Source organism: Emydura macquarii, unplaced genomic scaffold, assembly GCF_026122565.2.
Source record: "Emydura macquarii macquarii isolate MOO-44397 ecotype Brisbane River unplaced genomic scaffold, CSIRO-AGI_Emac_v2 contig_2699, whole genome shotgun sequence".
Classification (NCBI taxonomy): domain Eukaryota; kingdom Metazoa; phylum Chordata; order Testudines; family Chelidae; genus Emydura; species Emydura macquarii.
The window spans coordinates 3,211,021-3,225,324 of NW_027132836.1; the positions used below are offsets into that span (position 1 = coordinate 3,211,021).

Here is a 14,304-nt window from a genome sequence, read left to right on the forward strand (position 1 = left end):
TCCTTATCCCCGCCCCTGCTCTCCGGCCTTCGTCGCACGCCGGCCTCTCGCTGCTCCCGCTCCCCGTCCGAGAGCAAGGCTGCGTTCCTGCTGCTCCCGGCCGGCACCTCAGAGGGGTTATCTGGAGAGCTCCTCACCTGCTCTGGGGACTCCAGGCTTTGATCAGTCTGTGTGCTGGGCCTGCAGGCCAGGCTTCTGCCTTTGAGGTGACTTCTTCCTTCTCGCCCCCTCCCAGGGCGGGGTCTGGAGCAGGACGCAGTCTCTGCCACAGGCACAGCCTCTGGAAACCAGGGGGCTGTCTCACCCTGAGCTGCAGGAGCCTCTGGCCCCTCTCGTCTGGGGGTTACCTTTCCCACGGTCACGAAGGCTTCCCTGCCCCGCCAGCCTGTGTCCAAAGGCTACCTGGCCACAGCTGTCTTTCTGCAGCGCCAGGTGCTGTGCCCGGCCCCGGTTGCCCCGTGGAGCTGGCTGTGCCGGCATGCTGGCTCAGCGTGGCAGGTGAGGCGCTCAGCGCGGCCGCGCTCTCCTTGGAGGAGGGTTTCCTTCCGCAGAGCAGCGTTCGCAGCCGAGCTGCCAGACGCCCACATCACTTCCTCTCCCTGCAGCGAGGGCCTTTACCCCGGCGGTGCGGCTCTTCCCATGTGTGCGTTCACAGCCCCGGCCAAGGCGAGCGGAGCCCGGGGGCGGGGGGCTGGCGGCAGGGAGCAGGGGAGGCTCGTGCGCTGCCTCGCATTCTTCGGCTATTTTTAGGGTGGCCATATCAGGCCAGCTGTCCCTGTGCCTCCGGCTGCGGCGCGGGGGGAAATGACACTTGGCTCACCTATCGTGTCACGCTCGCTCTCTGCGAGGGACGCCCTGCCCGACTGCCTGCTCGGCACCCTGCTCTCCCGCGCCCCCGGGGCCTCAGCCCCCCACCCCCCCTGTTAAGGTAGAAGGCTCTGCAGGTAAGAGCCCCTTCCCTTCTCTCCGAGTCTGCGGGCGAGCAGGCTGTGCCCGGAGCGGAGCGGAGCAGTCTCAGCTCTCAGGGAGGCCGGCGGGGTGCAAGAGGGCCACCATTGTAAGGCTGACCTATTTTTAGAAGCTTCCCCGGGTGGATTGGAGTCGGCTGGGCTGATGTTCCTGCCATGGCTCAGTTTAACCAGCGTCCCGGCTTTGTCGGCGCCCTTGGGGCGTTCTCTCGGGTAAGTCTGCGACGTGTGGAGGGAGGGGGGATTTCCCTTGGGGCCTGTTGCGGGTGCCCCCTGCGTGCAACATGTGGGTAGTGTGGTTCCCAGAGGAGAGCCTTGGTTAACCCTCCCGGGGACGCGAACGTAGACTTGCGAACGCCCTGCACAGTGAGTTCTTTAAAGCTGGCACCTGAGCAAACCCCTTGGAGCTGGGAGGGGGCTGGGGCAGGCGCTGGGGAGCTTCCCGTGGCGTTGCAGTGCCGCCCAGCTCTCTGGGGAGGCTCCTGTCTGGGTGAGGGGGTTGGAAGGTATGTTTCTCTGCTCTGTCCCAGACAGCTGGAGTTCTGGGGCGCAGGAGATTGCTGCTCCAAGCCCACCACTTGAGATGGTGCCAGCTGGCAGATTGATTTCTCCGAGCCCCCGTTTGTCAGAGGAGCCGCTCTGGCTAGTTTTCCATGCAGCAAAGGGCTGTAGCTCAGGCAGGTGCTGGGAAGATGCAGAGCCCTGCGACGTGCTGCCTCTGGTGCCGTTGGCGGTTGAAATGGGCTGTCTCCTGATCACCAGCCTGAGTGTGCTCTGATGGCCCAGGCCGAGCCCTGGGTGGCTGTGCAGCGACAGGCTCTGCTGCTGCTCTGGAGATGGCCCGCTTACGGCAGCGGCGTGGACCGCCCTGGCACGGCGAGTGAATGAGGCTGCGCTGGCTGGTAGATTAGTGCAGCTAATTTCCCCTGCCTGCCTTGAGCGTTGCTGTGCGTGCCCACCACTAGCATGTCTGGCTGCTGGCCGGCTCATTCTCGGGGGTCACTGAATCCCCTCTGGATCCGCAGGGTTGGCTTAAAGCAGGGGCGATCAATTCCTTTTGGGCAAGGTCCAGACTCCCGAGAAATAATACAAAGATGAGGGTGATCAGTAAATACAAAGATTTCTTGGTCCGTTCAAAAGCGTCTGGCGGGCCAGATTTGGCTCCTGGCCCATCTGTTGACTGGCGTAAACCTTGCTCGGTAAAGGACGAAAGTGGAGCCTTTTCCGCCCCGTGTGCCTGTGCAAACCGTCCCGTTCCCGAGCCCAGCCCTTCGCTCGCTGTGTCCGCCGGGAGCTCAGCGCGCAGTCTGGCACTGGCCCTGCGGGTAGGATTCTGGCCAAGCAAAGTGAAGAGCACACATCATAATAAAGTGTGAGGCAGGAGACCTGGGGACCAATTGAGCACAGGAGAATAAAGCTGCTTAGAGGAACCAATTTTCTGTGCAACAGGCTCTGGCATTTCAGATCAGAATCTCTGCACCCCTTCGCTGTTTGGGGGCTGCCCTGTTGGCATCGGTTGAGTAGTGAAGCTGGGGTAACCGGGTCTGGTGTGGGAGGGAGACCCCACGGCTCATTGAGTGGAGAGGTGAGGCTGGGGCTCTGGGTCGAGGTTCTCCTCTGAAATGGGCTGGGCTGGGCTCAGGCAGGGTCAGTCTGCTGGAGCCGGCAGGAGGAAATGTTTGCTCAGCGTTGGGACAAGTGTAACCAGTTCAGATTCCTGCTGGTGGCGGAGGAGGGAAGGGAAGGAAGCGGCTCATTTCCCCTCCCACAGATCTGGGCCGAGGACAGGCTGTTCCGGCCTGGCCAGCGTGCCGCATGCAGCCGTTGCGCAGGAGCTGGGCTGTCACACCCAGGGAGATGGGTGCCAGTGACGGTGCCCGTCACCCTCACCGCTCATCGCCCTGTTTGGGCTCTGGGAACGCTGGGCTGTCAGGGGGTCGACACGCAGTCAGCCTCTCGGAATACATGGTGAGTGGGGGGCTGGAATGGGGAGGGGTGGAGTTTGCCAGCTCACGCCATGGGCTGACTCAGGCGATGCAGGGCATCTGTCACTGCTTGTCACCAGCCCAAAGCCAGCCCTGGGATAGAGTCGTCTGCTGAGTCGCAGCCTGGCCTTTCGGGGGGCGAGCGCCCATGTCCCCAAAATGGCCCCGCCAGCTCCTGGTGATGACCCCCGTGGAGTATTGTGTCCAGTTTTGGGCCCCCCACTACAAAAAGGATGTGGACAAGTTGGAGAGAGTGCAGCGGAGGGCAACCAAAATGCTGGCACAAGACGTATGAGGAGAGGCTGAGGAAACTGGGCTTGTTTAGTCTGCAGAAGAGAAGAATGAGGGGGGATTTGATAGCAGCCTTTAACTACCTGAAAGGGAGTTCCAGGGAGGATGGAGCTAGGCTGTTCTCGGTGGTGGCAGATGACAGAACAAGGAGCAACAGTCTCAAGTTGCAGTTGGGGAGGTCTAAGTTGGACATTAGGAAAAAGTTTTTCCCTAGGAGGTGGTGAAGCGCTGGAATGGGTTACCTAGGGAGGTGGTGGAATCTCCATCCTGAGAGGTTTTTAAGGCCCGGCTTGACAAAGCCCTGCCTGGGATGATATAGCTGGGGTTAGCCCTGCTTTGAGCAGGGGGTTGGACTAGATACCTGCTGAGGTCCCTTCCAACCCTCATCTTCTGTGATTCTATTTAACCTCCCTGCCACCCACTCCCTATCGAGCGCTGAGGGCAGGTCTCGCCCGAGTCACTCGCTGGCTAAGAGGGTGAGAGCTCGGTTCTGTTTCTCTGGGTCCCAGCACCCAGCTCAGACAGGATCCTGTGGGGCTCACTTGATTTGTTTGGGGGAAGTGGCTCCAGGACCGTCCCGTCCGCCTTGCCTCCCGTATCATGACAGGAGCGTGACTTCACATCCCACAAGCCCTGCTGGAGGCCGGGCTGTTCTTTGACTCCGCCGAGGGGAGCAGAGTGTAGCGCAGAGATGAGGGATGGCACTGCTGCCCGGCTAGGTGCCTTTGCTTTGCCTACCTCTTCCTAGTGGCTTCAGGCCTGAGGAGAGGGTATGAAATGACCAAGAATATTAATAAATCTGCGGGGTGTGTGTGTGTTTAAAAGTATGGGGGACGTGCCGCCTGCTCCAGCCTGCTGCTGGGGGGTGGGAGGGTGAGCTGGGCACTGAGGCAGCTCCGCTGAAGGCATGGGGGAGGTGATGAACCTTTTGTGAAGAAACCCTTTCTCCAGCGGGCTCGTGGGGCGTCGGAGTTAGACAGGAGTGAACAGACAAAGCAACACACCCAGAGGTCAAACCTTTGACAGTCCCGTTCCCTGGCAGTCGCTGGAGCGTCCCCTCTCCGCTCTTGATACTTATCGGTTCACTCGTTCTGCACCGGCGCCGCTTCTCCCAGGTTAGCCAAGGCCGGCGCATCTAACGGAGGAGCCAGCAGGCCCTGCCCATCTCCTGCTTGTCCAGAAACCCTTTCAGGCCCCCCCAAAGAGCTGATTTCTGCACATCCTGGCCCTGGCTGACCGTCTACTCCTTGGTGATGGGCACCCGAGGACAGTTCGTGGCTGTGGTGATCGTCAGGGGGCCTATATTCAGCGTGCCAGGCTTCTGCTGGTGGCGAAATGCACGTGTGTGACGCAGCCATGTCTGGCTCAGTGCCTTGTGCCGGCGTTCCAGCTGGGCGGCTCTAGCCAAGCCTTCCACCGGTCCATACCGAGTGGTCCCCGCTCTGGGAACGGCATCGCTAGCAGAGCCCGGCACCTCCCATGTCTTCATCAGTCAGGCAAGCTGGCTGAGCCTCTCCGCTTCCATCCACGCCCGGAGCACGGGTGTCATTGGACACCTGGGGCAGAACGCTCGCCTTCGTTCACTCCATTGTGGTTTTCCTTTCCTGTGGTTTGCATGGCGAGGTTTGCTGCAGTGCGGTGCTGGGGTGGCGTTCCTTGTCAGGAGGTGTGCATGGTGCTGGTGGCCAGCGCTGTGCAGCGTGGCTTTGCCGTCGGCAGGGACTCCGAGGGCAGGCAGGGACGGAGTGCCGCTGCGTGCTCGCTGGCTCCGGCGTGCTGCTAGGCGGTGGGCCTCCCCGGCTGGGAGCTCCTGGGGCAGGCACAGCACCATGCACACCTATGGTGCCGCGTGTGTTCCTGATAAATCCGAAAGGGCTTAACTAACCTAGGAAGCTTGTTTGGCTCCGGGCACGGGGGGAAGCAGACTCCTTGAGCTGTCTGTACTCTGGGCAGAGCTGTAGCCGTGGTAATTGCTGTGTCCCCAGTGTAGATGCTGAGTTCGCTGTTTTACCCGCCGTTTCTCTTCTTTGCCGAAGGTCAGAGCTGTACAGAAAGTTGGCAGGGCGCGCGCACCTCCCCTGATGCACAACAGCTCGGGTGGGGAAGCTGTGAGGACGCTGCCTTGGTCCTAGAGCTAATAATGGGGGCACTTCCTAGAGGGCGGCACTGGGTTACGTTGTACATGTGACTCCTGGAGGTAAATACTTGGGTGCACGCAGGGCTTCCTGCTGGGCACACGTCGCAGTGATGCCGAAAGCTGAGCCCTGGCGATTTGGGCTCGGTCTGTCTGTTTTGCTAGCTGGCTGCTTGTCTTGTGCTGCTCTTCTCCTGGAAAGCTGGGGCTGAAACCAGCCAGGGGAGGAGCGACTTCTAGCTAGTGAACAGAAAGCCAGGAGAAAACGTACCTCCAAAGAGACTGTACCAGGAGCGGTGGCTGGCCGTGTGACTGGGGTTTGGTTCTCTGCCTGGCTTTTCTCCCATGTGCACGGAGCGTTCAGCTCTGCTCTCTTCTCATGCCTTCGGCCTGGCCTGTATCTTGCCTGATTTGACAGAATTTATCATTTTCGGTTTCCCTTGTGGGCGTCCCCCTTTCCCTGTATTGCCGCAGTAGGCGTCCTGTGCCGGGCCAGCACCCTGCTGAATGGCCATGTGCCCAGGCCAGTCATTCCTCTCCAGGAAGAAGCAAGACCATAAGCTTTAACGCAAGTTTCACCTCTCCCCTTTCTTCCCCCAGTCAGGGTAGCTGTCCTGGTTCCAGCTCCATGTGACATCACCATGGCCTTCTCGTCACGGTTTGCGTTCTGGGAACAAAAGGGAAGTCTCTTTCGTGTTTGCTATCACCGCCGTGCTCGGCCTTCGTGCAGTGTGTGTGCAGAGCAGACAGCATGTTACCGGGGAGCTGCCCTGCTTTGCCTGCTTCGGGGAGCTCGCAGGATGAGGAATCCTCCCTTGCGAGCGCCGGGGGGCGAGGGGACACAGCCACGCGGCATGCAGTTCAGGCACGTCGTTTCAAACACCTGCGTTCCCACCGTCATTAACAGCGGCTTGGTGAACTGGGTGTCTCCTAGCCCTGCGTGAAGCAGCAGTAACATGGGGACTCCGTGTCCGGAAGTGCTGCGGGAACGTTACTGTCAGCTTGGGTTTGGGATAGTGCAAGAGAGCAAAGAGGAGAGGCCACGGCTGAAATGTGCAGGGGCTGAGCGATGGCCGGGCTGCCGGAGCCGTCACTCTGAGTGCCAGCAGCAGCCCACGCCGGTGAGGAAGGGTTTCCCTTTTGTGTACTGACCTCAGTCTGCGAGACTTCTTCTGTCCCATGAGTCAAGCAGAATCTAAATTCGGTCGCTGAGCTCCCCGGCAAGGAGGTCTGTGGAGTGTTTTTCTAAATGCTCCGGAGAAGCGTCCCAAGGAGTTGTCCTGGTCCCTGAGCCGGAGAGCCCCGTTCTCCGAGGAGCCAAGCGCAGTGTGGCAGCAGAGGCTGGATGAAATGGTACCACACTAAGGATTTGGAAGCCTGTTACATCCTGAAACCCAAGTCTTACAATAGCTGTGCATGTGCGTGGGGTGGGGGCTGAACCCCCCTTGGTACCGTGAGATCGGAGGGGAGGATCCCAATCAGAGGCAACTCCTCATGCATGGCCTGAGTGGGCTAATTACTAATGCACTGACTGGCTGGTTTGTTGGGTATGTTCCTCACCACCTTTAATTGTAGAGCTGCCGCTGGCCTCTCACAGGGGCATGGCGGGCCAGCGGTTGGCAGTAACGGCTGCTGAGCAGGGGTGAGAGGAGCTGCAACCCCGCTTCCCGGGGGCAGAGGTCAGGCAGATTTCCAGGAGCAGCAGATGAATGGTAACTGGGCCCAGTACTGTGCTCGGCCTCCTCAGGCTGCTTTCTCCTAGGGTCTGATTCGGAGCCCGGTGAAGTCCATGGGAGTCTTCCCACGGTTTCAAGGAGCTTTGAATCGCGCCTGTACTTGGCTTGTCCCAGTTAAGATGGCGACCTCTTGGGCGATGGATTGCCCTGGCTCGAGATCGGCTGTTTCTCAGGAGTTGCTGTGCCCCCTGCCGTCAGTGACCCCTTCTTGCTACCCAGGGGGAGGGTCCAGGCAGGCAGGCCGAGGAAAGCTTCCTCCATGTTAGTCTGTCCTTTATTGCAGAGAGGGCTCTTTCAGATGCTGTCAGGTTTAAATTAGCCCTGTGTCGCCACTTGCCTTCCCTGGAGTTTTCCAGGGAGGGCAAAGGCACGTGCTTGCATTCGTGAGAGCTTCCCAAAGGAAGGGCTGCTGGAGAGATTAGCTGATGACGTTTAAAATGCAGTACGCTGTCTGATGTGGCCAGAGCGGGGACAGCTCACCCCAAACCAGGTCGCTTTCCTTATTTGAGCGCCTGGCTTGTCACTGTTGTTCGGTGGCGCTCAGCTGCAGAGCTAAACTGAGTAACAAGCAGAAAGCCAGAAACCCTCCTGGGGAGGGGGAACAGGGCTTTAGTTGCCAGCCACGTCACCAACTGCAAATACAGTCCCTCCTGCTTGTCGGGGCTTAGCGGCTGTCTGAGCTCTGGAGCATGTCGGCATGTTACTGACCTGGGCGCGGTGCTCTGTGACACAGCCATGCAGGAGGAGGGTTTCAGCTGCTTTCTCCACCTCAGCAGGCCTGATGCGGTTTTTGATTTTGAAATAATTGGGAAACATTTTTGCACTAGTCTCCAATGCTTGTGAATATCGGGGAAGCCGTAAACCTCACTGTGTGCTGCATGCACCGTCCGGTCCCTGGCTTCAGAGGGGAGCACAGACGTTCCCCTGTAACGCGTTCCGTTGTGTAATGTCCTCTTTTGGGCGGCCATTGCTTCCTGAGCCTCACAAGCAATTGCTCTTTGTTCTGAAGCATGAGTATCAATAATCCTTGTAACTTTCTCCATGCTCATGTGTCTGCTAATACTACTCTTGGGCTCATAAGTGTTGTCATCTTTGAACCTTGCTAAGTTGTTTGCCCCAACATCCTGCAGCGGTGAGTTCCAGAGGTCCTGCTTCTGCTCAGACTCTTTTTTGTGGTCACAACAGCGAATTGCACAAGAACAGGAGCAGCCTCAGCCGATGTCTCTGGAAGCAGCCTCCACCCCCCCCAGCTCTGATCTCGGCCACGCTCGTGTGTGCAGAATGCGCTAGTGGAAAGTGTTGGGGTGTGAAACTCTGGAAATGCCTTTGAAAGCTCTGACTGAAATGTGCCCCTCTTCTCTGTTTAACCCTTCAGGTTAAGGACGAGGACAAACTTTTCTCTGGGAAAAAAGCTGGGAAAGAGGATGGGGCAGTAAGTGTCTGTGTGGCAGAGGGGGTAGCTTGGAGCACTGCATCCAGCTCATGCTAACTCACAGGCCCGGACAACCTGCTCTGAAACCCAAAGCCACTGACGGCAGGAGCCAGACCACCTGCTTCACACGCAGCTTCTAGCCCTGCTGGTGACAAAGAAATGGCCCCAGGGTGGTGTGCTGGCCGCCTGGCTGCTCTGGGCCCGTCAGGCCAGCCGGCTCCCGCTGGCCTGCTGCCTCGATTGCTGGGGTCACGGAGCGTGGGTTTCTGTGGCGTACGGGGGTGGGGGGTGGCAGGCCCGGGGGCGCCGGTCTGGTCCTTCACAACATGCAGGAGGTGGGAGACGCAGGAGGCTCTGAGGGGTGCAGAGCCTCCTGTGCCCCCCGTGCGTTGTGAAGGCCTGGCCCAGGCCCCGCCCCAGGCCAGAGGGTGAGTCCGCCCTGTCCGAGCCAGCGCCGGGCTGCGGGGCTGTCGTGGGAGGGGCGGGTAAGTGCGGGGAGGGGTGGTGGCGGAGCCAAGCCTGCATTGGCACCCCCCACCCTCAGTTACAGAGCCACTTCCCTGGGGCAGCTGGGGGTGGCGCCGGGACCCCTCCTGCCCTGCGGCAGGGGAGGGGGGGGTGAGGTCAGGGAGGGGCACAAATGTAGGCTTGGCCCCTGGGTGCCGGAGACCCTCCGTGTGACAGTGCCGTGGCTGCAGGGTCGTTCCCTTGGAGACAGGTCGGCGACTAGTAGTGCCGGGGGTGCTTGGCTGAGCACGATGCAGCTAGCCCTGGCGGCTGAGCTGGTTGACGTGGGGCTGTTGCGTTGAGGCCGGTGAAGACGAGGCCGTGCTGGCAGCTCTGGGGGGCTCGTTCCAGAGGGTGGCTTGGTGCAGAGGGCGGAGAGCAGGGGTGAAAAGCAACGATTTGGGCCAAGTGCTGCAATAACACACACACTGCCTGGAGGACGCTGGTCCTGGGGGCTGGGGGCAAACCCCCCTGTGCGATGAGGGTGGAGCCGAAGGAGGGGGGGAGAGGGGCTGGCTGGCTTATTTGTGCTAGGGCTCAGGTTTGGACCCCGCTGGAAGCAGCGGGTCAAATCCTGTGCTTCTCGCCGGGCAGATGCACGGCCTGGTGGCAGGTTCTCGCGAGGGTCGGCATAGACAGTACAGATCCCGGGACGCTCGCCATCCGTGTCCTTAGTGCTGCCTCCGTCCCCACACCGAACTCTGCCGTCTTTCCTCTCTTGTTCTGGGCATGAGCTGCCCTGTTCCTCCCCAGAGAGGGCTGAATTCCAGGGACTCCTGGTGAGCAAAGCTCCATGAGATCCCTCTGGATGGAAGAAATGGAAAGCAGTGCCGGCAAAGGGATCATCTTAAGAAAGCCCCGCCACGTCCTGCTGTGACGGTGTGGACGTACAAGTGACTCTACAGAAAGATACACACACGCAGCAGCATCACTAATCTGCATGACTGGCAGACGGGGCTGGGTGCAGCCTGCTCTCCTCCAGCTGTCCCGGCTCCGGCGAGCCATCCTGCTGCTCAGACACACAGCGCAGGCTGCGTTAGTGGAGCTCTGTTACCCAGCAGTGTCACCTCTCACGTAAGCGGCGTTGGTCAGCGAAGGTCTCCGTCCATGTGGTGTCAGCTGGGCAGGTCCCTGGAGCTGGGAGAGTTGGTCGTGTTCGGCTGCCGGCCGACCCCTCAGGAGTTCCTCTGCACGCTGCCTCTTCCCCAGCTGACAAGGCTGGTTGGTAGCCACTCTGCACAGACCGGCCACCCGATCGCCGCCGGGTCCAGTGGCTGGGGGACGCAGCTTGCTTTTCCAGGGGCTCCCCCTTCCTCGCCAGGGAGGAGTCGGACGTCAGGTATTTGCAGTCATGGCAGAGAGATCCAGCCTCACTCCGAAGCGAACGCCACAGCATTTCCCATAGGCCCAGAGCGGAGCTGGCTCTTTCCTGGGAGGCAGCCCCCAGAGCAGCATGCGGCATGATGCACAAGAGAACGCACTGCCGGGGTCCTTCACCTGCTAACCTTCCCTCTGAATGCTGTCTGCTCTGGGCCCGTCCTGCCTGCCGGGCAGTGCCCTGGGGGTGGGGTGTGAATGAAGGGATGCACTGTGGGCAGTCCCTGGAGAGGCGGTTTTTGGAAGTGATTTTGCTGCATTTGGAGCATTTCTCGGTGCAGGCTGTGCTGCAGTGCAGTCTCTTAAGGAGGCTGGAAAGCAAGTCTGCCGCTGTGATCCCTGCTCGTGATCCCTGCTTACCCGTGTTTGACGCTCTCCGGCTCCGAGCGGTGGCACAGCAGTGGGAGCGGGGGCTGATCTTGTATCTTTACCCTGGGTTTTGTCACCACCTGCCATGCAGGGTTAACCCGCTGTAGTCACATCCTTGGCGACTCACTCGCAGGCGTTCCCTGCTGCTTCCTGGTCTCTTTCCACCTTCAGCACATCTTGTCTTTTCTGGGCTGGCTTTCACTGGAGCGTAGCGGGTGAGATGGGATTGGCTCCAGGTCGATAAAAGGCTCTTGTGATTTGCAGTGCGGCCCAAATGCAGACGTCTCGCTGGCTTTGTTCCTACCTCTCTGAAGTATAGACACCGGCTGGCGACCTAGAGTTCAGATGGGGGCTGCCAGATCCAGGGTGGCACGGGCAGTGCCACGGTACAGGGATCCGCTTCGTTCTCACCGGCAACCTGCTCCGCTGGTCTCCGAGCCCGTTCTGTAACTGTGTCACAGGGAGACGCTCGGAGCTGCGGGGCAGAGGAAGGGCGCGGACGGGCTGAGCTGTGTTACCAGGAGCTGCATACAGAGAAGGGAAAAGCCCGGCAGCAGCCTGACACCCCCAGATGGGTCTGTGTGGGCCCAGGATCCATTACACCCTTTCTGTGGTGTGCGTCTTTTCCCGTCCTCCGGAGGTGGTGGGGGGTACAGGAGGATGGGTGTGAGCCGCTCGTTCCTGGCAGGATGAGAAGAGGCGACCTCTGGGCCTGGGAGTGTTTCTCAGAAGTTTGGTTTTCCTGCTGCAGCCACCACTGAGGACGTGGTGCAGAGCTGGACTTGGTGCCAGGAGCTCGTCCTACGCACTTCATTTATCCTTCCTGCCAAGGAGTTGGCAGCTCCCAGGTTTCTTATCCGCCTGCTTCTCTGCAGACAACCGGGGCAGGGTGGAACCCACACTGCAACCCCCTTCGCCATGGACAGTCTCAGCAGGAGGCCTTGAATGAATCACGCTCAGCTCTGAGGCCCACATCTCAGGCAGGTCCCGTTGGAGTCTGGCAGCAACGTAAACCTCTTAGAGGAGCCCCCCATCCAGCGGCAGGACTTGTGCATCCTGCCTGCTGTCGTGGTGGAGCTGCGAGCCCAGCCGTCTGTCAGCAGTGGTTTTACCAGAGCTAGGGGACCTGTGCTGAGCTGGTCTCGGTGGCACGTGTCTTCCGCAGGTTGTAGTGCAGGTAGATAGTCTCCTAAGCTCCCTGCCAGACTGGCCCTGCCTTGCAGGAGGAAGGAGCCAACTGCCCTCCGTCCCCTGTGCTGCGGGTGCCCTCTCCCCCGCGGCGCCTTCCCCTGCAGGTTCAGGTGTTCCCCAGCACTGCATTAGTAGGGTCGCAGGTTGACATCCTCTTCTTCTGCATGGACCTGGAGACGTGGTGAAACTTCTGGGAGTGTTTCGGGTCCTGACGAAGGCCCTCTCCAAAGAGAGCCATGCACCGCGGCTTCCTATGACGCAGAACCCAGCTCTCTCCCCAGCCAGGCTTTGGGCGGTGTCCTGCAGAGCAGCGGCTGGTCTGGGCTCCGGCGCCTTGTTAGCGGGCTCTTGGTAAGCCGTGTCAGGTGCCGAGGTCTCACAAGAAGGTTGTCCTGGCCTGGGAAAACCTAGAACCCTAAACAAAGCGTTTATAACTCCAAGGGCCCCGTCCTGCTCCCGACAGCAAAACCTCTGCTGAGGTCAGGGGCGCAGGGTGGAGGCCAGAGCCCCCTTCTCCTGTCTCTGCGGGTCCCTGGGAACGCGGCTGCACGGCAGCACTTTGTGGGCGGGGGCGGCTTGGTGCGCACGTGTGTGGATGTTGTGGTAAGGGGGATGCCCGCCTGTAACGTGTTCCTGTCTGTGTAACTGTAGTCAGAAAATCCAAACGCAGGGAAAGATGAGCCCCCCGCTCGCCGGAGCCCAGAGCCGCCGGAGCGTCCAGAGAGCGTGAAGGGCCCAGAACCTCTGCTCAACGGTGAGAGCCAGCAGCTCTCCCAAGCGTCTCCCCAGGCCATGAACGGCCTGGAAGGGTCCGGGGCTGGCTCACCGGCTCAGCCAGACCCCCTGGGAGAGGAGAGCCAGGGCCTGTCCAGGAAGAGAGGGCTGAGGGTGGCCCAGAAGGGGCACAAGGGCCCGTCTGGTGAGGATTCTGGCAGGACCAAGGAGCTGGGGAGGGACGTGAAGTCTCCTGGGCCAGCCAAGAAGGAAGAGAAGGTGCCACCCAGGGTGACGTCTGCACCTCCATTGCCTGCGTCCTCCCCGAAGCCGGAGCCCAAGGACGAGATCTCGGTGGGTCTGAGAAGCCTGATGTCCCGAGGCAAAACCAAACAGCACCGGCCTCGCGTCAAGCCAGCGGAGAGGCGGGAGGAGGAGCAGCCTCTCGAACCACAGACGGCCCCGGCGGGGAAAGACCCCGTGAAGCCTGGCTCCCCGTCTCCTGCGGGGGAGAAAGGGCCCATAGCCACCCCAGGCCCCAAAGCAAAGCAAGAGCCGGAGGTGGAGCTGACGCACGTGTCAGCCCTGGCGCAAGGCGAGGTACTCATGAGTGTGTGCATGGCACTGGTGTGTGGGCTGGGCTTGTCACTCCTAATGCCACGTGCCACAGAGCGGAGCGGGCTCCCGGCCGGCGCACCTGCAGGCTGTTGGACGCGTGGGGAGGTGGGGGACTGGGGGGTGGTTCCTTTGACGTGCACACGGGCAGCGCCCGTCTGAAGGTCAGTGCCTGGCTTTTCCCAGCAGCCGTGCTAGGAGGGCCTGGTTCCGATCTGTGCGGTGACAGGTGCATGGTGTGAGCTGCTCCCCGTAACCGTCCCGTGGGGTCCTGGTGCTGCTCCGGCGTCAGTGCCAGGGACTGACTGCGGCTGGGCCTGGCCCAAGGGGTGGGCTGGCTCTGTTAGCATGCGTGCCAGGGAAGCTCTGGTTGGGTAGATAAAGGGGAGGGCTGCGGACATGGCTGCAGTCTAACATCCGTCAGCTGTGCCCTGTCCCCTCCCGGGTCTGTTTGGCACCCAGTCTCTAACCAGTTTGTTTTAGGGACAGTGCTCGCTTCTCCGCAGCCCACGCAGGGCGCGGCGTTCGTGGGGGCCCGCAGAGCGCCCTTCCGTGCTGGGTGCAGGCTTTGCCCCCTTCCTGCAGCTGGCAGAGCCTCCGTGATCTGCTGGGGGGAGCCAGGCCCTTGTGGGGAGGCTGGTGACCTGCCCCAGCTGCTGCCGACTGGGACGGTTCGTGCGTCCCCTTCAGTGTGCAGCAGCACCCTGCCACCCACAGGGCTGCCCGGGAACCTCTTGCAGATGCTGTTCATTTCTCGAGGTCTGGCAGTCGGTTCCCAGGCCCCGGCATCTCTCGGAGCCACTCCCGTGGTGGCACTGCCGCTTGGAAAACCAGCCGCCTGCCCCGGCGACCTAACCTGTGTCTCCCGCATGCCAGCGTGGCGTCCTGACTGCATGCCCTTCCCAGGCCCTCTCTGTGCCGGCCCCGTGTGCGTGAAACGCTGGCTAGCCTGACTTGTGCTGGGCATTGCCCAGCCCGGCGTGTG

At 60.9% G+C, this 14,304-nt stretch overlaps 1 protein-coding gene across 1 annotated transcript in view; it reads left to right on the plus strand.

The window, feature by feature from the left end:
- The window catches only part of MYO18A (myosin XVIIIA), a 108,489-nt gene that overhangs the window by 38,474 nt on the left and 55,711 nt on the right, over nt 1-14,304 (plus strand). The window contains exon 3 of the mRNA XM_067565908.1: nt 12,642-13,304. Coding sequence (XP_067422009.1) covers nt 12,642-13,304 — 663 coding nt within the window. The remainder of the gene's footprint in view (nt 1-12,641; nt 13,305-14,304) is intronic.